The sequence below is a fragment of the Pteronotus mesoamericanus genome, unplaced genomic scaffold (assembly GCF_021234165.1).
Source record: "Pteronotus mesoamericanus isolate MK-2021 breed Mesoamerican mustached bat unplaced genomic scaffold, CSHL_Meso_final contig_25, whole genome shotgun sequence".
In the NCBI taxonomy this organism is placed as follows: domain Eukaryota; kingdom Metazoa; phylum Chordata; class Mammalia; order Chiroptera; family Mormoopidae; genus Pteronotus; species Pteronotus mesoamericanus.
In genome coordinates, this window is record NW_026555105.1 from 12,300,353 (window position 1) to 12,322,600 (window position 22,248).

Here is a 22,248-nt window from a genome sequence, read left to right on the forward strand (position 1 = left end):
TCTTGCCACTTTGCAGCCGAGCTTCTCCCTGCATGGGCACCTAACAGGGCTGGGCTCTGGCAGACCAGGCAATCAAACTGTTCTTCACTGTGTCCTGGATTTTATGGTGCCATCCCCAGCCTAGGACACCAAGTCATTCCTTTGCGATAAGCCCCTCTCACATGCGCTATGTAGAGTAGATGGAATTGTGGGAAGAGCTGAGCATGGAAGCTGAGTATGAGTCCAGCATCCATGTGCTTGCAGCACTGCCCAGAGGCAGAATCCCAGAGGTCCCTGTCTCCAGAGAGGTTCTGGATGATTCCCCAGTGACCCCTGGCATTGACTATAGGAGCATGTCTCACTCGGGGACAGGAGGAGGAACTAGATAGAGATGGCAAAGTTGTCCATGACAAGTTAGGGCTGCTTGAGAGCTGCAGGTGCAGAGATGGATCCTACTGGCCACTATGAAGTGGGATGGGAAGGGAAGAAGGTACAAGGATCTCTGATGATCTGGGACAGCAAATCTGTATCTTTTTTAAAAACATTTTTTATTTTTTTATTGTTGTGCAATTACAGTTGTCCCCATTTTCCCGCATTACTCTCCCCTGCCTTACCCACCCCCCTACCTCCCACATTCAAGCCTCCCCCCCTCATTATCTTTGTCCATTGGTCCTTTATTCATGTTCCTTGATTTGACCTTTTCCCTTTTTTCCCTCGTTACCCCCTGCCCCCTTCCCCTCGGATCACTCTCAGTTTGTTCATTTCCATGTCTGTGGTTCTATTTTGCTTGCTTGTTTATTTTGTTTATTAGGTTCCACTTATAGGTGAGATCATATGGTATTGGTCTTCTACTGCCTGGCTTATTTCACTTATCATAATGCTCTCCAGTGCCATCCATGCTGCTGTGAGGAGGCTAGTAGCTCCTTCTTTCTTTCTGCTGTGTAATATTCCATTGTGTAAACGTACCACAGCTTTTTGATCCACTCACTTACTGATGGGCGCTTAGGTGGTTTCCAGTACTTGGCTATTGTAAATAACGCTGCTATGGACATTGGGGTCCCTAGGTTCTTTTGAATTGGTGTTTCGGGATTCTTAGGTTATAATCCCAGCAGTGGATTGCTGGATCAAAAGTCAATTCCATTTTTAGTTTTTTGAGGAAATTCCATAGTTTTCTGTAGTAGCCAGCAGTCTGCATTCTCACCCACAGTGTACTAGGGTTCCCTTTTCTCCACAACCTCACCAGCATTTATTTGTTGATTTGTTGATTTGATCTGACCAGTGTGAAGTGGTATCTCATTGTGATTTCAATTTGCATCTGTCTGGTGGCTAGTGATGCTGAGCATCCTTTCATATGTCTCTGGGCCCTGTATGTCTTCCTTGGAGAAGTGTCTGTTCAGGTCCTTTGCCCATTTTTTGATTGGATTGTGTGTCCTCCTGGAGTGGAGTCATGTGAGTTCTTTATATATTTTGGAGATCAAGCCCTTGTCGGAGGTATCATTGGGAAATATATTTTCCCATACAGTTGGTTCCCTTTTCATTTTGCTGATGTTTTCTTTAGCCTTGCAGAAGCTTTTTAATTTAATGTAGTCCCATTTGTTTATTCTTCCCTTTATGTGCCTTGCTCTAGGGGACATATCGGTGAAAATATTGCTTCTTGGAATATCTGAGATTTTTCTGCCTGTGTTCTCCTCTAGGACTTTTATGGTGTCATGACATATATTTAAGTCTTTTATCCATCTTGAATTTATTTTTCCGTATGGTGTAAGTCAGTGGTCAAGTTTCATTTTTTTGCATGTAGATGTCCAGATCTCCCTAATCTGTATCTTTATCCACAAAGAGTGTGGGATTTTAAAAAGGAGAGAAATTACCTTGGTCCACAGTGTGCAGTCTCAATTCTGGAGTACACTGTGTGGGGGGGTTGAGGGGTTGGGACATGTGACATTTAGCTCTGCACAGATAAGAAGCCTGGCACCACCCCTCTGCCAGAGAGCGTCCAGGGGTGGGAAGAAAAGCCTGGTCTGGGTGTCAGGAAACCTGGGCTGCCTTTCAAGGGTACCCCCTAGCTTCTCAGCCTCAATTCAGTGTCCAGTAGAGGAGGAAGGCATTGAAGCTGAGTCCAAATTATCCTGCTGCCGTTGGCCACGCTGTGGTCAGGCTGAAGCTCAGCACCCCTGGTCTCTCCCTGTAAGGGCTTGGTCAGGTCCTCTGAAGCAGGAGGGAGGACGTGGGCAAACAGCACATACCCCAGAACTACTCTCAGGCAGAGGAGGGAGCCCAACTGCAGGGCACTGCCCACAGTGTGGGGGGAACGTGTGTTGGAAGCACCAGCTCTACCCACTTACTAGCATCAGTGCCACACTCTGCAGCGCTAGATGCTGTTCCACTCACCAGTCCTCATTTAATAGATAAGAAGGGAGAGTTTGGGGCTGTTACTGCTTGTTCTGCTCCATGCATTGCTGGTGCTGTCGCCCACAAGAGGTGAAAATTGGTTCTTGAAGGGAGGGGATGGGTGAAAAAAATCATCCTCTCCTTATGCATATGCATGATAGTCATGAAAAGCACATAAACAGCTATGCAGGTGTGTGCAGAAGCCATATACAGCTATACAGCATACCTGTAGAATTAAAATTTCATGGGGGAAATTAAGGGAAAGAAACATCTTAACAAGTTTCTTAGGAAGTGATTAAAAAAAAAAAGGAAACCCTGATCTAGTTGACCACTTAAAACGTGGCTAGTGTGAATCAGAATGTGTAGGAAGCATACAGCACATACTGGATTGCAAACGCGTGGTAGGAAAAACAGTGTAAAATATCTCATTAATTATTTTGTGTTGATTATATGTTGAGATAATAGCATAGCAGGTGTCTTGAGTCAAATGAAATATATTGTTAAAATGAATTTCACCTGTTTCTCTTAGTTTTTTTTTTTTAATGTGGCTCCTAGAAAATTAGAAGGTACCCATGTGGCTCACATTTTATTTCTAGTGGGCAGGCCTGCTCCAGACAATTAATGATCTGCTAATCAAGATTCGGACCGGAGATTTCCAGCTCCTTCCCAGGCTGCTTTTCTCCTTAGAGAAGACCTGCCTGACCGCGTGACCTCAGGCATGCCTCTTGACCTCTCTGAGCCTTAGTTTCTCCCAGATTCCCTACCCAGCTGAGAGCCTGAGGTCACTGCAGACAGGAGGCTGTAGGCTTCCTGATGAACTGTTTCACCAGAAGTGACAATTCCCTAAATAGTACTGTCACCTGCTGCGTGTCTGCTTCTGGGGAAATGCCACATGTGCAAGGTTAGAAAAAAGAGACCTGCCTGAGACCAGCAGTAGAGAGTGTTAGGGGAAAAAATGCCCATTTTAACCAAGAAGGGAGAGAAACAAAAGCTTTCATGTATTGTGGGGAGGAGGAGATAGAATGAAAAAAACGGGCTTTCCCAGAATCTTTCCCTAATAACAGGGGCTAATACAACATCTTGCAAATGTGCTCTGCTGGTTTGAATTGATGCACGGATCTCCAATAGGCCCATCTTTTATTCCTTTCCTAATGCCTAATTTAAGCGGGGCAGGGGGTGGTGGAGAAAATCAATTCTATTTTAATTTCATGAGAAAAATGCTGAATGAAGAGAAAATAATGTAACAGTGGAACTTCAGGCTTCAGCTCTGGCTGACCCTGAGTGTGTGATTATGTGATCAATGGCTTTCTCCCTTGAAAGGTCTCCGGAATCTGCCCCCTGCCTCAGCCTTCTGAGAAGGAGGCAGAAACCCCAGGCCGGCAGGAGAGACCTTCGGGGGCTGGGCTGGGGAGCTTGGGGACCCCTCATCTCCCTCTACTCTCCAAATTTACTTCCACCCAGTTCTCCTTCCCTGCGGTTTGTGTAACCCCAAGCCTCTCACCAGCAGCTGTCCCCATTCCTCCCCACTCCAGGCATGTCCTCTCGCCCCAGCTATCTCTTTAACAAACGAGTTCTCACAGCAGAGTTTCTAGTCTCGCAGCCCCTGGAAACCACGCCGCAGGATGAGAGCAGAGCGCTGAGGCTGAGCAGGCGGGCTCTGGATTCACAACACCTGGGTGCCAAGCCGGCCTCTGCCTCTACTAGCTGTGAGGACCCTGGAAAGTTACTTCTTCTTGCTAAGCCTCAGTTTCCTCATCTGTAAAATGGGGATAAAATGTTAGTAACCCCATCAATGTGTGATGATGAAGTGAGTGATGCACAGACTGTGCTTGGCATGGCTCTCGCTTGGCAAACATTAAGTGGCAATCAGTATTAACTCATAATTGTAGTGAATCTCTACAAGGTGGTCGGATGGGGAGAGTCGAGACTTTGGCTTGGTTCCGCAATTCCAGGTTAGTCAGTCAGTGTGGGTTAGCACACATTTTTTTTTTTTTTGTCCTCCTTTAAAAAAATACTTAGTTGAAAAATATTTTTGACTTACACAGAGTTTTCATATACCTGTTACCCAGCTTCCCCTACATGACCATAGTAAAACGATTAAAACTAGGAGGTAGTCGTGATTAATATTATAAACTACAATATGATGACTACTATCATTTACAGGCCTTATTTCAGTTTCACTTGTTTTCCCACCGATGTCCTTTTCTCCATTCATAATTCAGTCCAGGTTTTTACAGCGCACTCATTTGTTCTTATTCCTCTGTCTCCCCTAATTTGGGTCACCTCCTCAGTCTGTCTTTGCCTTTTAAGTCCTTGGCACTGTTGAAGAGTACTGGTCTCTTCTCGTCTATTTTGTAGACTTTAATTTAGGTCATGCATTTTTTGGCAAAAATACCACACACAAGTGATAGGCCTTCCTCAGAGCATCTTACCAGGAGGTGCCTGATTGTCCGTATTCCTCACTACTGCATTAACTTCGATCACTTGATTAAGAAGGCATACTATGTATTTATTAAGCATCTACTGTGTTTCCTCTTTGGGATACGAAAGTGGATAAAATGGTATCCGTGCTCTCAAGAAGCTCTCAAGTGTCATGGACAAATGGTGCTCTCGTCATCATTGCTGTGTAACCCACCGCTCCAAAATTTAGTGGCACAAAGCATCCGTTTCACTACGCAGATTCTGGGGGCCAGGAATTCGAAAGGACATGGCCAGGATAGCTTGGTTCAGCCTCACGATGTCTAGGGACTCAGGCAAGGAATCTCAAATGGCCGGGAGTGACTCGACAGCTGAGAACCAGCATGGTCTGGAGGATTGTTCGCTTAGCTGCACAGGCATGACTCGGAGACTGGGCGCACCGGGGACTGTCACCCAGAGCGTCTCCGTGGCCTCTTCCTGTGCCCTGTGCTTCCTCACAGTGTGGCGGCCCAGCGGTCACACTTCTCATACTACCGCTTAGAGGCCGTCCTGCCGTGGACGGGTCGGAAGCTGCGTTGCTTTTCGTGGCCCAGTCTCAGCAGGCACACAGCATCATCTTCTCCACATTCTTTTCCTCAAAGCAGTCACAAGTCCTCCTAGACTCAGGTAGGGGACATAGCTTCATCCCTTGATAGGAGGAAAGTCAAAGGATTTGTGGCCATTTTTTAAAAACCACCAAAAATGGGAAAGCACTGAAGGGTCTTTCTACTTTTACAGGGTTGGAATCTCAGACCCGAGAGGACAAGAGCTTCACCAGCTGGGGCTTCATTAATTATTAAATACAGAATTTAATTGAGTGCCAACTGTGTACCAGACAGGCATGGATTCAGCTGCCAGAGATGCTTCCCAAGTCTGTTCTGGGGGTGGCAGGCCCAGACAGAGCCGCTGCAAACCTCGCGTTCTGACCGTTGCAGGCACCCGCCGCCAAGCCTCCCCGCCCCCCACCCTGGCAACTGGTCACACATGGACATGCACAAGGGGCAGGTGACAGGGCAGGGTAGAAACTGCTGGACTTTTGCATCAGAATGACTTCGTTGCAGACCCAGCTGTGTGACATTCTGAGTTTGTTACATTTTCATTCCTAATCCTCATTTGTTCAGTAAACCTCATTGACTTCTACTCTGTGCCAAGCTTGGAAGCTGGCAGTTATAGCGATGAATAAATAGAATCCAGGCCTTGCCCTCAGTGGAGGATTTCCCCCAGGCTCTCTCTGCCAGAAAGGCGACCGCCGGGGCTACAGGGTGCCAGGGAGCAGGGTCAAGGGATTATTCAGCTCCTCTCACATCCCCATGCCCAAAGCCAACTGGAGAGGAATTGGTCACGCAACTTAGCAATTTAACCAGGTTAAACTCAGCAGATCAGAAATCAGCTGAGTGTGAAGTTGGAAGGCGAGCCGCTTACATTTAAAAACCCAAGAAATATTGCAATGCAGACGAAAAGCAATTGGGAATATCACTAGACAGACTCATTAAGCAAGAAAGTTTCTGTGAAAATAACAAAATCATAGCACCCTGGACACCCCATCATGAGATTAAAAGCCAAAAGGAGGTTTAAGCTTCATATTATTGAACTGCATGATGACAGTTTAGCGAGAGGCAGCTTAGAGCCATCAGAGTTGATGGTGGCCCTGTTATGGGACTCTGACTGTGTCTTTGAAATTCAGAGCAGTTTGGAAGAGGGAAACTGTCTGTCGGAATATCCCTCCCCTGTGGCTCAGTGGAGGGGAGAGGAGGAGGCTGAGAAGCAGCCCAGTGGCAAGGACTGGAGGGGCTGAGATGCTGCTTGGGGAGCACATATTAAGAGGGGGACCCTCCCCTGCAGTCTGCAGGGCAGCTGGGGCGGGGTGGTGATTCAGGGAGCAGAGTGGGTGTGTGATAAGCCTTCAATATATGTTAATTCTTGTTATTATCACCTACTGGCCAACCTTGAAGTTTTGATTGCTAGATGGTGAATACTAATGACCCTAGGCCAGCTGCATTATGAGCCTGAGCGTTCTTTCTGCTAGTGTTTGATCCCAAAGCCACCAGGAAACCAGATGAAGTCAGAGAACAGGATAGTGACTGGAAATGAGCAAAAGCCACGGTGGGCAAAACAAGTCCGCTTCCCTTCTGTGATGCCTCTGATTCCTGGCCACCCAAGATCAGGATCAGCTCCCTGCAGGGAGGTAGCAGGGCTCTCATGCTGGATAAATGGCAGGCGTTGTCCCTCTTGCTGGCAGCCCTGGGAAGCAGCGCAGCTCAGGCAGCCCTAGCACAGCAAGCCACTGTCTGGGTCTGACCCTGGAGCTCAGCTTTGGAAACCAAGAAGCCTGGCAGGCCCTGCCCTGGGGTTTGTTGTTCCATCCAGTTGTTCGTAGAGCATGTTGGCTGGTGAAATTACCAAAATATTTCCTCATCACTCATCTCTTGGGAAAGCGGTGGATCTGGGGCTTCAACATGAGTTCTGCAAGGCTGAAATCCAGCGGTCTTCCCTCCCCAACCCTTCTCATTCCCAAATTCCAGCAGCATCAGAAGGACCAGGCTAGTGGACACTCGCAGATCTCCCCCAATAGTCTTCCGCCTGGAAGGCTCACCTGCCCTTATCCCTGGTGCCATGTGTTGGCTCTAGCTTATTCTCTCATTTCTAAGGACCTCATCCCTCACTAGCCAGGGCTCAATGGCTCTCAAATCCACTTCCTTCTCTCCATCCCCTCACCTGGTCCAAGCCAGGCCTTCTTTTTACCTGCCTCCTGGGTGAGAGCCTGGCCCTCCAAAGGGAACTGTTCCTTTGGGCAGTTCAATCCCTCGTCCTCTTGCCAGAGAACGTGCATATCCAAGTTTGACATGCCTGAGCATCACCTACAGAACTTGTTAAAACACTGATCCTGGCCCCCAGCCCCAGACATTTTGATCTGTTGGTCTGGGATGGGCCCTTGAATCTGCATCTCTAACAAGCCCCCAGGCAATGCTGATGCTCTGTTTCTACAGACCACAATTTCAGGAGCACTGCCCTTAAATTCAGGCATGACCCTGAGCCTGTCTGGGTAGCCCACCTTCTCCTTTAATGGTTCTGTATTACCCTGAAGATAAAATTTAAGCACTTGAGTACTCACAGAAGGCTTTCATGACCTGACCTCAAAGTAGGGCTGCCACGTGCCTAGGTTGTGCACTGCACAAAGACACAGCAGCAAAGGGGTGGCGCTCACTGAGCACTGGGCTGCCTCCAGCAGGAGGAATAGAATGCGGCATGAGACAGACATGCCTTTCTGTTCTCACAAAGGTGCTGGCAGCTCACTGAAGTGTAGGGACAGGCTTCAGCGGGGACTGTATGTGCCCGGAGAGGTGCCTTTTCTAATTTGTACAAAAGCATCACAGAAGCCAGAAGTCATCCTGCCCGAGAGCATCTCTCAGGCTTCCTCCTCCTTCCCCCTCCTCTGTCTCCCATCACTCCCTCCCACCTTTCTCCCACGTCCTTCCTCTGGTTAACACCTTTACCCTCCAGGGGAAGCCTTCTGGCCCCAGAAGACTTCTCTATTAGATGCTCCCGGGAACCACTCTCCCATCCTTCAAGGCAGTAGTCCTAGTGTGCCCTTACCACTCATGCCTGCGGTCCACCCCCTCCTGGTACTGGAAGTGTCCATAGGCTCTGCAGTGCTTAGCACAGGGCCAAGCCCGCAGCTCAGTGTTTGCTACAAATTTTATTCTCTAGCCACCATGACCTCACAAGTGCCAAAAGCCCAGCACTCCACTTCTTCTTGTTGTTTCTTAAATGTTTTATTTTGCAATAACTCCGAATTTACAGAACAGTTGCAAAGATAATACAGAGAGTTCTCTGCCCTTCACACAACTTTGCTGAGTGCTCACATCTTACATAGTTATGGTCTATTTGTCAAAATGGAGAAGTCAAGTCTGTGCAGTACAATGGGCTAAAACTCCAGAGGTTTTTTGTTTTTGTTTTTTCCTTCAGATTTTAAGTTTTCCTGCTGGTGTTCTATTCTCCTTTCTAGGGTCCTGCGTAGCATTTAGGTGTCATGTCTTCTAATTCTCTCACAGTCTATGACAGTTTCTCAGTCTTTCCTTGTTTTCACGGCCTTGACAATTTCTGAGTGGTTAGAGAGTTTATCTGATGTTTTCTTATTAATGGGATGAGATTCTGGAGAAAAAGACCACAGAGCATATATACCCTTGACCTCAATGTGACTTGTCATTGACAATGTTGACCTTGACCACTTGGTTAAGGTGGTATCTGCCAGGTCCCTCCACTCTAAAGCTACTACTTCTCCCTGTTCATTCAAAGTGAGTCACTAGGTCCAGCCCACGCTCAAGGAAAGAGGAATTAAGATGTATCCTTTGGGGGGCGGTGTCAAAGAATTTGTGGTTTTTACCGTGGAACCACAACAGTAGGTAGGAAATCTGTGGGAGGTAAGCTATGGGAATATTCTCTTTCACCCCCCAACTTGAGCATTCATCAGCAAATCCTGCCTACAGCCATTATGATTGAACGGTGAGTTTCTAGTTCCTTCCAGCATGCCGCTTTCAGGAGAGCGTTCCTTCGCACATGCCACATTTTGTAGTTCCGCTCACTCCCCTTCATGCCATGGGGCCCGGCTCCAGCATTCTCAGCCTTGGCTGCCCAATTGAATCTCCTGGAGAACTTTAAAAATGTACCAAGGCCCAGGCATCTGTATCCACAGTATTTGGTTCAATTCGTCTGCAGCGGGGTCAGGCATCAGTACCTTTTAAAAAGTCCCTGGGCATTCTGTGCTCCAGAGTCCAGTCTGAGGACATCTGGCCCAGCCCAGCCCTCTGGCAGTGTCTTTGGGAAGCTGTCCTTGCCCTCTCTGGCAGAACCAGTTACTCCCAAAAGACTTCATTCCCTGCGACATCCATCAGTCTTTTGTTTGTCCCCAAAGTGAAGAACTAGGATTTCTCCATCAGTGTTTCCTCAGAGCCCAATCTAACACAGCGTGGCTTCTCAGGGAGCATTTGTTGATTGAGAAAATGAGTCCATCTCAATAGAAGCAAAAGCATTAGCTGTCTGCACAGAGTGACAGGTCCCTGCACTCTCTGGCTGGCTCAGCAGCATTGAGAACACCAGGCACACAGTACACGTGTCAGTCATAGTCCTTTTTTCTGCTGCTAGTACAGTCCTCAGCTCTCTAGGGACAAGGGCCCAATGGCCAGGAAGTCACTGGCATGGTGGCCATCTGTGTGTTCTCACTGTTCTTCAAAAGGAATGTGTTGCCACGCTATCTTTAACTTGCTAGGAAACCAGAGTCAACACTATACCTCTAACAGGAGCAGATTACCTTGAACTGATCTCCTTGGAGGTCACCGAGATGACAAAGACCATGCCTGTACTGTGAGTCAAAAAAAGGTAGTAAATATTTTAACCAGCTGTTTTGAGTTTATGGAGAAGTAAAATGAATTGAACTCTTTATTTAATGAACTGGCCATGTTGGACTATTTTTACCTGTAGTCTTATTAACACTCTGCTATATCAAGACCTCCAGAATATGAGTTGGATGCCATTTGGAGAAAGTTGGGAGCAGATGGGGTGTATAACTTAGGGTGCTGACTCCCCTCTCCCCCAAAGAGTTTAGGATGAAGAAACCATGGGTATAGTAGAAGCTATAGAGGACACTTCTGGAATGTCAAGTTTGCCAGGGAGGGGGCAGGTTGTGACCCCGTTTCTGCTATCTCTACTGACAATTGATGTTGTTGTGGTTTTCCTCCATATGGGGCCAATCTATTTGGGAGTGGGCCCTTTGAACAGCCCCCTGGTCCTTGCAAGGCACCTCGGAGGATTCAAATAGACTGATCCAAGTTCTTGTCACACCATGGCAGCCCCCATGGTGACGCTGAGGCAGCAGAGAACACTTCATGAACTGTGGGTTTCCCTGCCCTTCCAGCACGCTGCCCGATCACACACATAGCCGCCCTCAGCCTTGCTCACACGTTGATCACATCTCCTTTGGCTCAGTTTGCTCAGCTGGGGAATGGGAATAATCATAAAGAACCCATAGCATTTTCTGAGGCTTAAGCAAGGTGATTTTTATGAGAATCCCCTCTCACAGTGCCTGGCACATAGCCAGTGCTCCTGATGGTGATTTTGTCTTGGTTGCATCTTCCAATGGAACCCAGCATGGCTCAATCTATGCATGTGCAAGAAACAAGTCCTTTCTGGTGGGGTTCTCCAAGGGAAATTATTTCCTTCTGTTTCTCTCTGCCTCTCTTGCTTCTTCCTCTTCCATTCAAGATAGAAAGGCTGTTGTTGTTTGCTCCATTGCAGTGGGAGCCTTGAAGCAAAGGCTGAAGTCATTCCTAGCCTCCCAGGATCCTTACTCCTGAACAAAAGGGCTGCCCTCCAGGAGTAAGGAAGCTGGAGGTCACTCTGCAACATAAATTGAAACAGAAACTGACATTAAAATTATTTCTGAGCTCTCAAAGAGCCCAAGGCTCAGAGAGGTTAAGCAAATTGCTCAAACCACACAGCTTATTTGATCGCTTCCTTATACATAAAGGGAAAATGTGGGGCAAACACCAGATAAGATCCTTGCCCTCTTGGAACTAGTAGTAGACGGGTCAGCCACCTCTTTCTCCACAGGGCTAGAGAGAAAGTACTTAAGATGGTGTGGGCCATCGAGTCTCTGTCACAACTACTTAACTCTGCCATTGCAGTGTATAAGTAACCCTAGACAATAAATACATCATTGAATGGTGTGGCTGTGCTCCAATACAGTTTAAAAGCAGATGAGGGGCTGAATTTGGCTTTAAGGCTTTACTTTTCCAACCCTTGGGATAGTGGAAAGGGGGCTCATAATGAAATAATTGCATGACTAAAGGTAAAATTTGTGGTTCCAAGAGGAGAGATGTGATGTGATTCTGGGAACATAAAGATGGAGGATGTGGGCGTCAGGGAAGGTGCTCATGAGAAGCATCATTTTAAGTGAGCAGAGTCATTAACTAGGTGAAACGGAGGCATGGGAAGGAAAAAAGGGTTTTGAGCTGACAGAATAGCTTGTGCAAAGGTCCTGTGGCAAAAAGGACCATGGCCCTTTCTAGATGCTGTCATGAGGTCTTGATTGCAAGAGGGAGCCCAAGAGAGGCCGAGTCATGGAGGAAGCTGGTGAAGACCTTAGGATGAGAGCTATGGGATTCTAAGAGGCAATGTGTTTGGATTCCCGTTTTGAAATCCTCACCCCGGCTCCCGGGTAGAGAGTCCACTGGAAGACCAAAGAGACTGGGTGGCCTCAATCACCTTGTTGCAGCCGGAGCCCAGGACCTGGAGCCAGGGCTGACGTGCACCTCAGGACCCTTACCCCCGCTGATTCAGCATTTTATATTCACTGTCCGCACAAAGCGTCCAAACCAAGATTCACGCTTCACTAAGCATTCGATGGCCGCAGCTCCCTCCCATTCCATTTTCTCACCTTCTTCCTTTCCCTCCCCAGCCTGACTCACCCCCCGCCCCCGCCAGGTTGCAGGTTCATAAAACTTGCAAGTTAAATATTTCAAAGACTGTTTCTGACAAAGCAGTGGGGATTAGACTTGGTGAAGCCCTTCATCAAAAATTGAAGACACACTATATTAACATACATTGATTTATTCATAGTGTTTCATTACAAGTAAGTGAGGATCCTGTAATACCAGGAAAGGTTAGAAGAGCAGGGGAACACGGTATATTATATTGACAGCTTGGTGGAAATTGAGTTGCTTCTGGAATTTGGAGCCCAGAAAAGGAATTGGCTAGTTTAAAAAAAAAAGGCATTCGTTTTACCTCCCAGCACCTGTATATCAATTCAAAAGGGTGCAAATGCACGCCCCCTCCACCGGAGGGCTGGGGTTAGCTGTCACGCCTCAGAACGTGTTCCTTGTCCTGCCACAGGGAGGCCTGGAATCCAGCTGCGCTCGCTCTCAGCTCCCCCGTCTGCTCACCACTCTCCAGTCTCACTGGGCGTTGCTCAGTTCCCAGGCGCCTTCTGCCACCCCAGGCCTTGGCACACGCAGCTCCCTCTACCTGGAACCTGGAATGCTCTCTCCTCTGCTCTGAATCCCTATCACCCTCGTGCATCAGTTCAGTTCCCCCCCTGAGACACCTCCTTGAGCACTTTGTTTTCGTTTGATGTTTCTCAGAAGCAGACCCCTGAGACAAAGATTGGAAGAGCAGCATTATCGGGAAGTTTAGGAAACACTAGGGAGTGGGGAAGAGGAAGGGAGGTAGCCAATGATGGGGATACTTTCGGGGCAGCTGCCTTTGGAGGCCAGCGGAGCAGCATCGCCCAGGGAAATGCCGTAGGGTACCGCAGGGTGAGAGGGGCCTGAGAAAGGCATGCACCAGCCCCCACCAGTCCAGTGGGTGTTAATTACCCAGCTCTTCGCCAGCGTTCAAGCAAAAAGCCCCCGAGCAAAGAGAGGCCGCTGTTTGTAGCTTAGCTGGAAAGGGCTGGAGTGGGCAGGGGTGACCAGAGAGAACACTGCGACCAGGCCTACCAGGGACCTGGCCGGGCTCTGCCTGTAACATGCCCAAGTCCTTCAGCTCTGGCCATTTCTCCCACTGGGCTCATGCTACTCCAGGAAAAGCCTGGCCTCTCTCCTAGACATGCGGCATCAGGGGAGAAAAGTTACCTTTCTCCAAAACCATGTGGTGTCCTTGCCAGAAACAACAGGCCGCTGATTTTTGAAGTCAAAGTCAGGGTGTCCCCCTTTCTGCTTGGGTTTGGCCTTCCTGTCAAGCATGGGACATTTGTGATGGAAGACAAAGGGATGTAAGGTGCCATGTAGTTGACTTACCTCTCTCTAGAAGAGAATGTAAGTTAACCCCGATGGTGTTTAACTTGTATGCATCTGGAGGCCCCAGAAGCACACAGCGCAGGCCCTAGAAAACGGGGGTGTGCAGGGGACATTTGTGAAGTGGCAGTAAGTGAATGAATGGCTGTGTTCAGTGTGTGCCCAGGCTGGCAAGGTGGGGAGAAGAAAGAGCTGAGGTTTTACAGCATAAGGGACCTGGACTCAGTCCTGCCTCGAGTGCATGGTCTGCAGCTACACGTGACAACCTGCGTGAGTCTCACAAGCATAATGTTGAGCGAAGAGCACACCTTGTATGACTTCATGTGTATACAGTTCAAAACCATGCAAAACTGCCCTCCTTTGTTAGAAGTCAGGATAGAAAGTATCCTTGCCACGGGAGGCGGGGAAGGATTGAAGGGGCGCAAGAGGAAAATCTTGGGTCTGGTAATGTTCTTTCTCTTAATTGGGTGCTGATTGGCATGGTGCCCAGTTAGTTAGTGAAAATTCATTGAGCTGCATAGTTTTCTGCTTGTGTTTTATACTCCCATAGTAAATTTTAGTAGAACAAACCAGATAAAACAAACAAAAAACATCCTGTTTGCCACTTGAGCAAACGTTTAATTTAGAAACGTGGTATTCAGAGTTGATCCACGGGGCCAGTGCCAGGAAGCCCCCGTTTTGTTTGTTTCACAGAAGGGTAAGTGCAGGAGTTGAGAGCGAGCACCTAGAAACGTCTATGGGGCCTTGACATTGCTGTGGCACCCAAGCCACACTCAGGCACTCAGGGTCCGTGGACACGTCCTCTTGCACAGAGTGTAGCCCAGTGTGGTTATTGCCAGACTCACGTGACAGGTCACGTGTGATGTTGTGTTCGGATTATTACAGATCTGCAGTGGATGAAGGAGCTCAAAACTGGGCCTTCGCCATAGATATTTTGAGTGCTGATTTAATGCAAGTCGTTTTCCATTTGAGCCTCAGTTTCTCCCTCATTTAAGTAAGAATAAATATCCGCATGCCCCAAGGTGGTGGGAAGACAAACAATATAATGCCTGAGAAGGCAGCAGGCAGCACCCTGTGGAGTAGAGGGCTGTGAGCTACAATTTTTTTCTTTATTTTATTGTTGACACAATTTATAGCAGACGTCCCCATTTTCTCCCCTTTGCCCGGTTCCGCCCAGTCCCGGCTGCTCTTTCCCTCTAGCCATCGCCAGTGTTGTCTGTGTCCATATATGTCCTTTGGTTAGTCCTTCCCCCTTCTTTCACCCAGTCCCCGCTCCCCTCTCCTCCCTGACAGCTGTCAGTTTCTTCCACGTGACCATGCCTCTGTTTCTATTTTGCGTTTTTAACTGGCTTCCCAAATAACTTATTAGGAAGACACTTCTTTTGAATACTGCTCTACAGCTGCACTGTCCAAGGCGGTGGCCCTTAGGCCACATGGGCCACTGCTAGACTTTGAAATGTGGCTAGTCCTGATGGAGACACGCCATAAGGGCAAACTGCATGCTAGATGTCTAAGACTTCCTGTGAATAAATATAAATGATGTTTATTTATGTTATAAAATATGAATATAGAATATCTCATTAACTGTCTATGTTGATTACAGGTTGAAATGATAATATTTTTGCATATATTAATTAGGTTTGACAAAATATATGATTTGATTTAATTTTACATTCTTTCTCTTTCAACATGACCACTAGGAAATGGCAAAGCGTGTCTGTGGCTTTCATTGTATTTCTGTTGGACAGTGACTCCCTTTGAGCGTCAGCAGTGGCGATTGCGGAGGCTGGGTGATCTGTAAGGTGGACAGCAGCATCGGAATGCGCTGACCAAGCTCATTCCTCCCCCCGCCACCCCGTGTCCCCCCATGTGCGCTCTGTCCAGCATCCCTAGTGAGGTGTTGATTGGTTTGTTTGCTGGCTTGTTGTGCAGATCAACTACAAGGCCGTGGGCTCCCTCGACCCGAGTGCTGACCTCTCCAGCCAGAGGGGGAAAGTGTTCAAGCTCCGGAATGAAACCCACCACCTGTTTGTGGGTCTGTATCCAGGGACCACCTACTCCTTCACCATCAAGGCCAGCACAGCAAAGGGCTTCGGGCCCCCCGTCACCACAAGGATCGCCACCAAAATTTCAGGTATCTCTCTCAGAACGCTGCTGTTGCTTTGTTTTTCCCCATTCCTGATTTTCCTGGGAGTGAAAAAGGCTAGGGCCAGAGTCACCATGTGGTATGAAAACCCAACCCACAAACTTCCTGAAGCGTAAGAAACGTATTGATTAGACCAGAGGGGGTGCTGAGTGACTCACCGAGAGATGTACCATGCAGTTGTATTAAATAATCCTTTTTTTCATACACAATGGCTTTTTTAAAATGTGATTTATTTTCAGGGATGTTTATTTTGGCAGAGCAGGGCACAGCAGAGAGTCTCATGAAATGTCTGATGAATGAATGAATGAATGTCACAAAGCCAGGGTGGTCCAAGATTTCACCTGCCGCCTCCAGCAGGGCCCCCCTCCATCATCAGACAGCATCAAGCAGAATTATCTCAGAGCCTTTTCTCCAATTTATATTTTCCTAGAATACCTGTGCCCTTCTGGTCCACATGCATACATGTTTTGCATATCGGACCCATGGTGTTTTTTGTAGCTTAATGTTTCCACTTATGTTTATACCATAAGCATTTTCAACGTTGCTACATTGCTTTCCTTATAATGTTCTGTCAAGTGTTTGGACATAATTTAATTAAACATTCCCCTGTGGTTGGATATATTTGGTGCTTCCATGATTTTATAAAATACCACTTCAATAAACAGTTACAGAATAAACTTCAATTCGTTGCTTTGGATTATAACTTTGGGATTAAATTCCAGAAATTGAAATACTGAATTAAAAGGGATGTAGACTTTAATAGCTCTTAATACAAATGGCTAAATTACCTTCCCAAGGGATTAGATTCAGTGGCACTCCTATGGGTTGGGGATGAGAGAGGGAGGGTCTCATGAAGAAAAAAAAAAAAGATAAGAAGAATTACTTCATTACTGCTGAAATGTGCATTTTAAATGCGCTGAACAAGGTTGACTACGTTCACATCTTTATCAAGTACTTATTTTTGCTGCATCAATCTGTGTATTTGGTGTGGGGCTTTTTGATTCATGAGGGTTCCTGGCCATGCTGCTGCCACCCTTCCCCAGACTCTTCTGCACCTTGAAGGAGCCCTCAGGCAGGTTGGAGGTCAGGACCGCCTTTGCTGAAAGCCTGGGATGCCACACGATTCTCGTCTCAGCCTTTCCCAAACGTCCGCCTGCCAGTCATCCTGAGCATCCTTAGGGAAGGAGGGCAGGTGGTGAGTGGGGTCTGGGACCTGTGCAGAGCTCTACACTCTCTCTTTTCTCCGCCCAGCTCCGTCCATGCCTGAGTATGACACAGACACGCCGCTGAACGAAACAGACACAACCATCACGGTGATGCTGAAGCCTGCTCAGTCCAGGGGAGCCCCTGTCAGGTGAGGAGGCTGCTACACCAAGCGTTCACGCTGTTCCTTCTCTGTACCATGTCCGCCTCCCACTGCATCATGTGCCCGCCAGCGCCCATGGGCAGGGCTGGCCAGGAGCAGGGCTTCCCGGAGGAAGAGGGTCAGCAGCCTGAGCCCAGGGGCCTCTCTGTGCACAGTGGGGTATTGGAACTGATTCAGAGGGTGCATGGTGACGGGGACCTGTGGAGGGCTGGGTCACCTCTACGGTAAATATATTTAGTGGGTGGGAAGCCTGGAAACGCAGTCGCCTTTCTGTGTCTGACTGATGTTAACAGACAAGTGGACAGACACACTCAATTCTAAAAACAGCCTGCTCGGAGACTGTGAATGGAGCCAGACCTCCAGGCTGGCCCAGGGTAGGGCCTTAGCGTGCTGGAGTCCCCCAGAGGGACTTGAAGTCAGAGCCGTATTGCTGATTTTCACAAGACGCCGCTGGAGCTCAGGAGCATACTTATGGCTCAGGCAATAAAAGCATCTCAGTAACTAAGCTGTTTCAGGGCAAGGTCATGGCTCATGGCTATCAGGAAGGTGAGCATCTCTTTTAAACCAGCTACACTTTGCACAAGGACAGCGGCTCCTATGTTGACTGCTGGTTTGCTCAGCGATCGAAGGACTACAGGCTCTTGAAATCAAGCAGAATATTGGGTCAAATGGCTTTCAACCTGGCTCAGTCCAGTTTAACAAGTGTACATTGCATCTCTTAGATGCCCAGAATGGGGAGGGGCACAAGGCACAAAAAATCATTCATTCATGTATTCATTCAACTATTTGTTGAGCATCACGCTGTGCCAGGGACTGTTTAACTGCTTAGGATACAGTAGTGAATTAGCCCTGAGTAATTATCGTCAACAGAAAGCCAAACTCAAGTTGGGGTGATGGAAACACAATTATAATACAGTGCATGCTTATGGAGATGTGCATAGATTGTTCTGAAAGTTCAGAGGATAGAATTCCCAGTGAAGGTGACGCTGAGCTGGATCTTAATTATTGTGAAAGCAGTAAGAGGGTCCAGCCCGAGCAAAGGCGCAGCGGAGAGAAGCAGCCTGCTGTCCTGGGAGCAGCCGGGAGTGGTTAAGTTTGCTTTAGCATAAAGGTTAAGGCAAGGGGGTGGAGTGATGATGGGAGCCATATCTGAGCTGCTCGGGCTGGTGTGAGGGCCCATGGGGAGCCACTGGATAGCCACATGCGGTGTCACTTCTGTGATACCCGGCGTCTGGGAGACCAGCCAGGAAGGAAGCTTTCGAGATGGCCTAGTTATCTGTTTTCCAACCTGGATCCAACTCTACCCAGAGATGATAGGCCTTGCAGCAGATAGAATCAATTGGCAGCAATTTGGAAGTTCCCCTCAGTTCCATGGACTTTGGACAATGTTCTCTCCACAGTCAGGTGAATCTTCAGACCTTGCATCAGGTTTGTGTAGCATGTATGCAGCACCTGAACTAAAAACTTTTGCCTTGTATTCTACAGATAGGTTGTTCCAGGTCTCTCCTGGCCATAACAAGCCAAAGCTCATGGTGACTCTTACATTGAATAATCACTGAGTTACTTGCTTCTTATCTCTGTTACTTTCATGCAACATTGTCATTTAATTATGCCTATACACTGAGATACCATTATCCTTTTCAGAGGAAGAAACTGAAGCTCAGAAATTCCCGCATGCACACAGGCAATAGGTAGGAAAGCTGAGATTGAATGCAGGTCCTCCAGGTGCCAGGTCACATGTTCCATTTTGGCCACCCATGCCCTCTACCCTTTCACAGCTCTTACCTCTTTCACAGCAGCATTGGTCATGTTTCAAAACCTTAGCAAGCTTTCCAGGTGGCCCACTAAGGCCTAGAAAAGAGAAACAGTGTATCTGATGTTGCTGGTAAGTTAGCCGCTGACCCCAAACCGTGACCTCTATGTAGTAGACCCAGGCAGCCCCTTTCATTCCACAAGCCCACAGACCTATCAGCGAAGGGACATCAGCTGGCACCATGGTGGCTCCTGATACATGCGGATTCAGGCCAGCTCCCCACAGTCTCCTGGCTGCTGCATGGGGTAGTTGAAAGGAGGTGAGCTTAGTGGCAGGGAACCTGGGTTCGGATCCTGCTCTAACACTGACACTGCTGTGTGACCTTGGACAAGAGAGTCAGTATGTCTGAACCTGCGTTTTCCTCATCTGGAAAGTAGCGAGGGTGGTTATTTCATGGAGGCTGGCTAAAATATAGAACCCAAAGCAAGGCTGGCTCTCAGAGAGTTAGTTCCTGTGTGAGCGTTGCTTCTTCTCTTTGGAACTTAGGAAGTTCTGTCCAAAATGGTTTTTGAAAAACCTATCCCATTACAAGGTCACAGCGTTGCCTGCTCCCTTTCTATTCAAATTTCCAAAGCTTTTTTGAGAACCTTATTCTGTGGTGGGGAGGGAAGGACTTTGCTTTTTCCTGAAGATCACCTAACTTTTTTCTAGCACAAAGTTTCTGAAACACTTTTTTTTTTTAAATTGTACTAAGAAATAAGCAATCTGGATTCTGCCCAGTGGCTGCATAAAGTTAAATTTCATACAGAAGATTAGGGTCTCATCCTCAGGGCAAATCAGATTAAATGTCTATGAGCCTCTGAAAACTGATCAAAGTAATTAGCACTGCGTTTTATTGGGCAACTACTGCAGTCCAAGACCTTGACTAGCCTATGAGTAGTACCTTTCTGTTAGAAATGAGGAAACTGAAGCTCAGTCTCAGAGCCTGTACGTGATGAAGCCAGGACTAATACCCAGGCCTGCCTGACTGCAGAGACCAGCAAAGGGGTCCTCTGAGCAGCCCAAACCAATGTTCCTGGGAAAGCTCTTCCAGTTCCCACCAAGAGGAGCCCCTTACACGGTCCCTCGGAGCCTATATCCTCTTAGAATGCCCATCTGTTGAATCTCATGCATCCTAAGACTACAGTAAAGTAGGAGGAGGGAATGGAAATGCCCTCGTAGCAGTGACAAGTGACAGTTGGCAGGGAGCAGAAAGTAGGAAAACTCTATAAAACTGACACAGAAACAAGGAGGTCTGCATGCTGCAGCTCCCCACAGCCACGATTGTTCACTCGTTGTTCCTGGCTCACCCCAAAATTGTAGCATTAGAGTCCATGTCTTCAAGTAAAAACAACCTGCTAGCTTTCATCTAACACGCAAGGACTTGCTGTGTGCCTGTCACTGTAAACTACCTGCACGCTCACAACATTGCAACAATAGTCTCCCCGTTTTGCAGATGCAGAAACTGAGACAGACAAACACTGAGTGAGTTGCCCCAGACCACAGAATAAGCACATGGTGTAGGAAAAACTGAAGCCCAGCCCAGCTGACCCTAAGCCAAAACTCATTCCGCTCTACAATACCACGTCCCTAGGAGAAAGTTGTGCATGATGTATTTTGGTGACATTTCCATGGGAAAAAAATTAAAATAAATGTCACTGCTCAAAGGGGCAATGCTTGGTGTCTGGAAATGTCTGGCTGATTTTCTTCCCAAGTTTCTGGATCATTGAGGGTGGGTACACTCCATTTCTGGAATTATTTTCAGACTATTGCTTGAGCATTTGCAAGGAAAGGATAAGAGACTAACCAATGCCACTTGGCAAGACTTTCAGGACAACTTGCAATATCAGCAATGGCAATATTACAATAGATTTCAGTTAACCCTTTTTCACCTTAAACTCAGGGCACTAGGATGCCCCTATGGGAAGCAGTTGACCCATAAGTTAGTCAACATTTATGGAGCACATGCTATGCCCCAGGAACAGGAGATAGGCAGGCAATGGCAGGAAACAAGATAGGCACACACCTGTCGTCTTCAGGCTTAGCATCCTGAAACTGCCTGTGAATGGGGCCAGGAGGTGGGGCATTACACAAAGAAGCAAATGAGTTCCTGAAACTGTCCCAGCACGAGAATATGAGGCCAGTGAGGACAGGGACTACATTGGCTGAGAGAAGACTGGCTGGAGAGATGAGCACCAGTGGCCAGTGTGGAGCCCTGCAGGTTGGGGGAAGCAGGAGCATTGAGAAAACATCAAAGGCTGCAACCATTGGGCACAAAGAGTTCACTGGATGCATTGGACCAAGGATGCCCGGAATCACATTTTGTAGTTGATAGGTCCTTTCATTCCCTTGTATCATGTGATGGCTATGTACACAGTAAGCTGGGTTGGAAATACCAACTCCATTTCAGAGAATGAAGCTGAGTTCTAAGATGTTAAATGATTGGTCCAAGGTCACCACGCTTGTTACATGTACAGCCAAAACCCAGACCTTGCTTCTTGCCTTTGAGTTCATTGCTCCCCCCAAAAGGTGGTGAGGTTCCCATGCCCAGGATCTCAAGTGATGTCTCGCTAGCCTTTCGGTGGGAATGCTGTGGAGTGAACCTCCATCAGCTAGGAAGTGAAGGGGAGGCAAGAGGACTTCTCAGGGGCCCTTCAGTGCTGGGTTGCGAGGACCTAGCCTGTAACTTGGGAACCTCAGCACGTCTCTCTGAGTTGAGGGTCTGCCTGTCCTCAAACAGATGCACAGCTTAGCCCCAGCCACCAAGCCTTGCCCAGGTCGGCTGTTCCTCCTCCTCTTGCCAGCAGTGCCCTGGCCCTGGCCCAGCCGCCCTCCAGCCCCTGCTCTGCCGCTGGCTTCCCGTTCGCAGCCCCCGGGGCCTGACTCCTTCTCACAGGACTGAGCGTGCTGGGAGGCAAGGAAGGGAGGAAGGGAAGATTGCGGTGTGGGGCTCCCACACCCTCATCTCTCCAGCCAAACCACGTCGGCTGCTTGGCCTATATTTCTAATACTCCGCAATAGAGATTTATTGCTTTTGCATTGCTTTCCCCAGGCCTTCAAAGATTTATTGGTTTTTAAGTGACAGAATCCCAGAATTGCTTAAAAGATCAATCAAATAGTGACTAGAATCTAATATTCAGCTCTGACTTAAACACGCTGAGCCTTCTTCCTCCGCACCCCGCCTGTCATGCTGATGTATCTGTAGTAACCTTCATAAGAAAGTAACTTGGCCATAAATTAATCACCCTTAATGCAGTCCCTGAAGCAAGGCCGGGGGCAGAGCCTGGATTCTGTAGCAGACCCTCCTCTGGGTCCCCAGCTGGCTTCCTCA

General features: G+C 47.9%; 1 protein-coding gene across 1 annotated transcript in view; it reads left to right on the forward strand.

Annotated features, from left to right (window-relative positions):
- PTPRT (protein tyrosine phosphatase receptor type T) overlaps positions 1–22,248 on the forward strand; it is a 668,669-nt gene that overhangs the window by 420,979 nt on the left and 225,442 nt on the right. The window contains exons 10-11 of the mRNA XM_054574063.1: positions 15,546–15,747; positions 17,011–17,113. Of these exons, the coding sequence (XP_054430038.1) occupies positions 15,546–15,747; positions 17,011–17,113 (305 nt within the window). The remainder of the gene's footprint in view (positions 1–15,545; positions 15,748–17,010; positions 17,114–22,248) is intronic.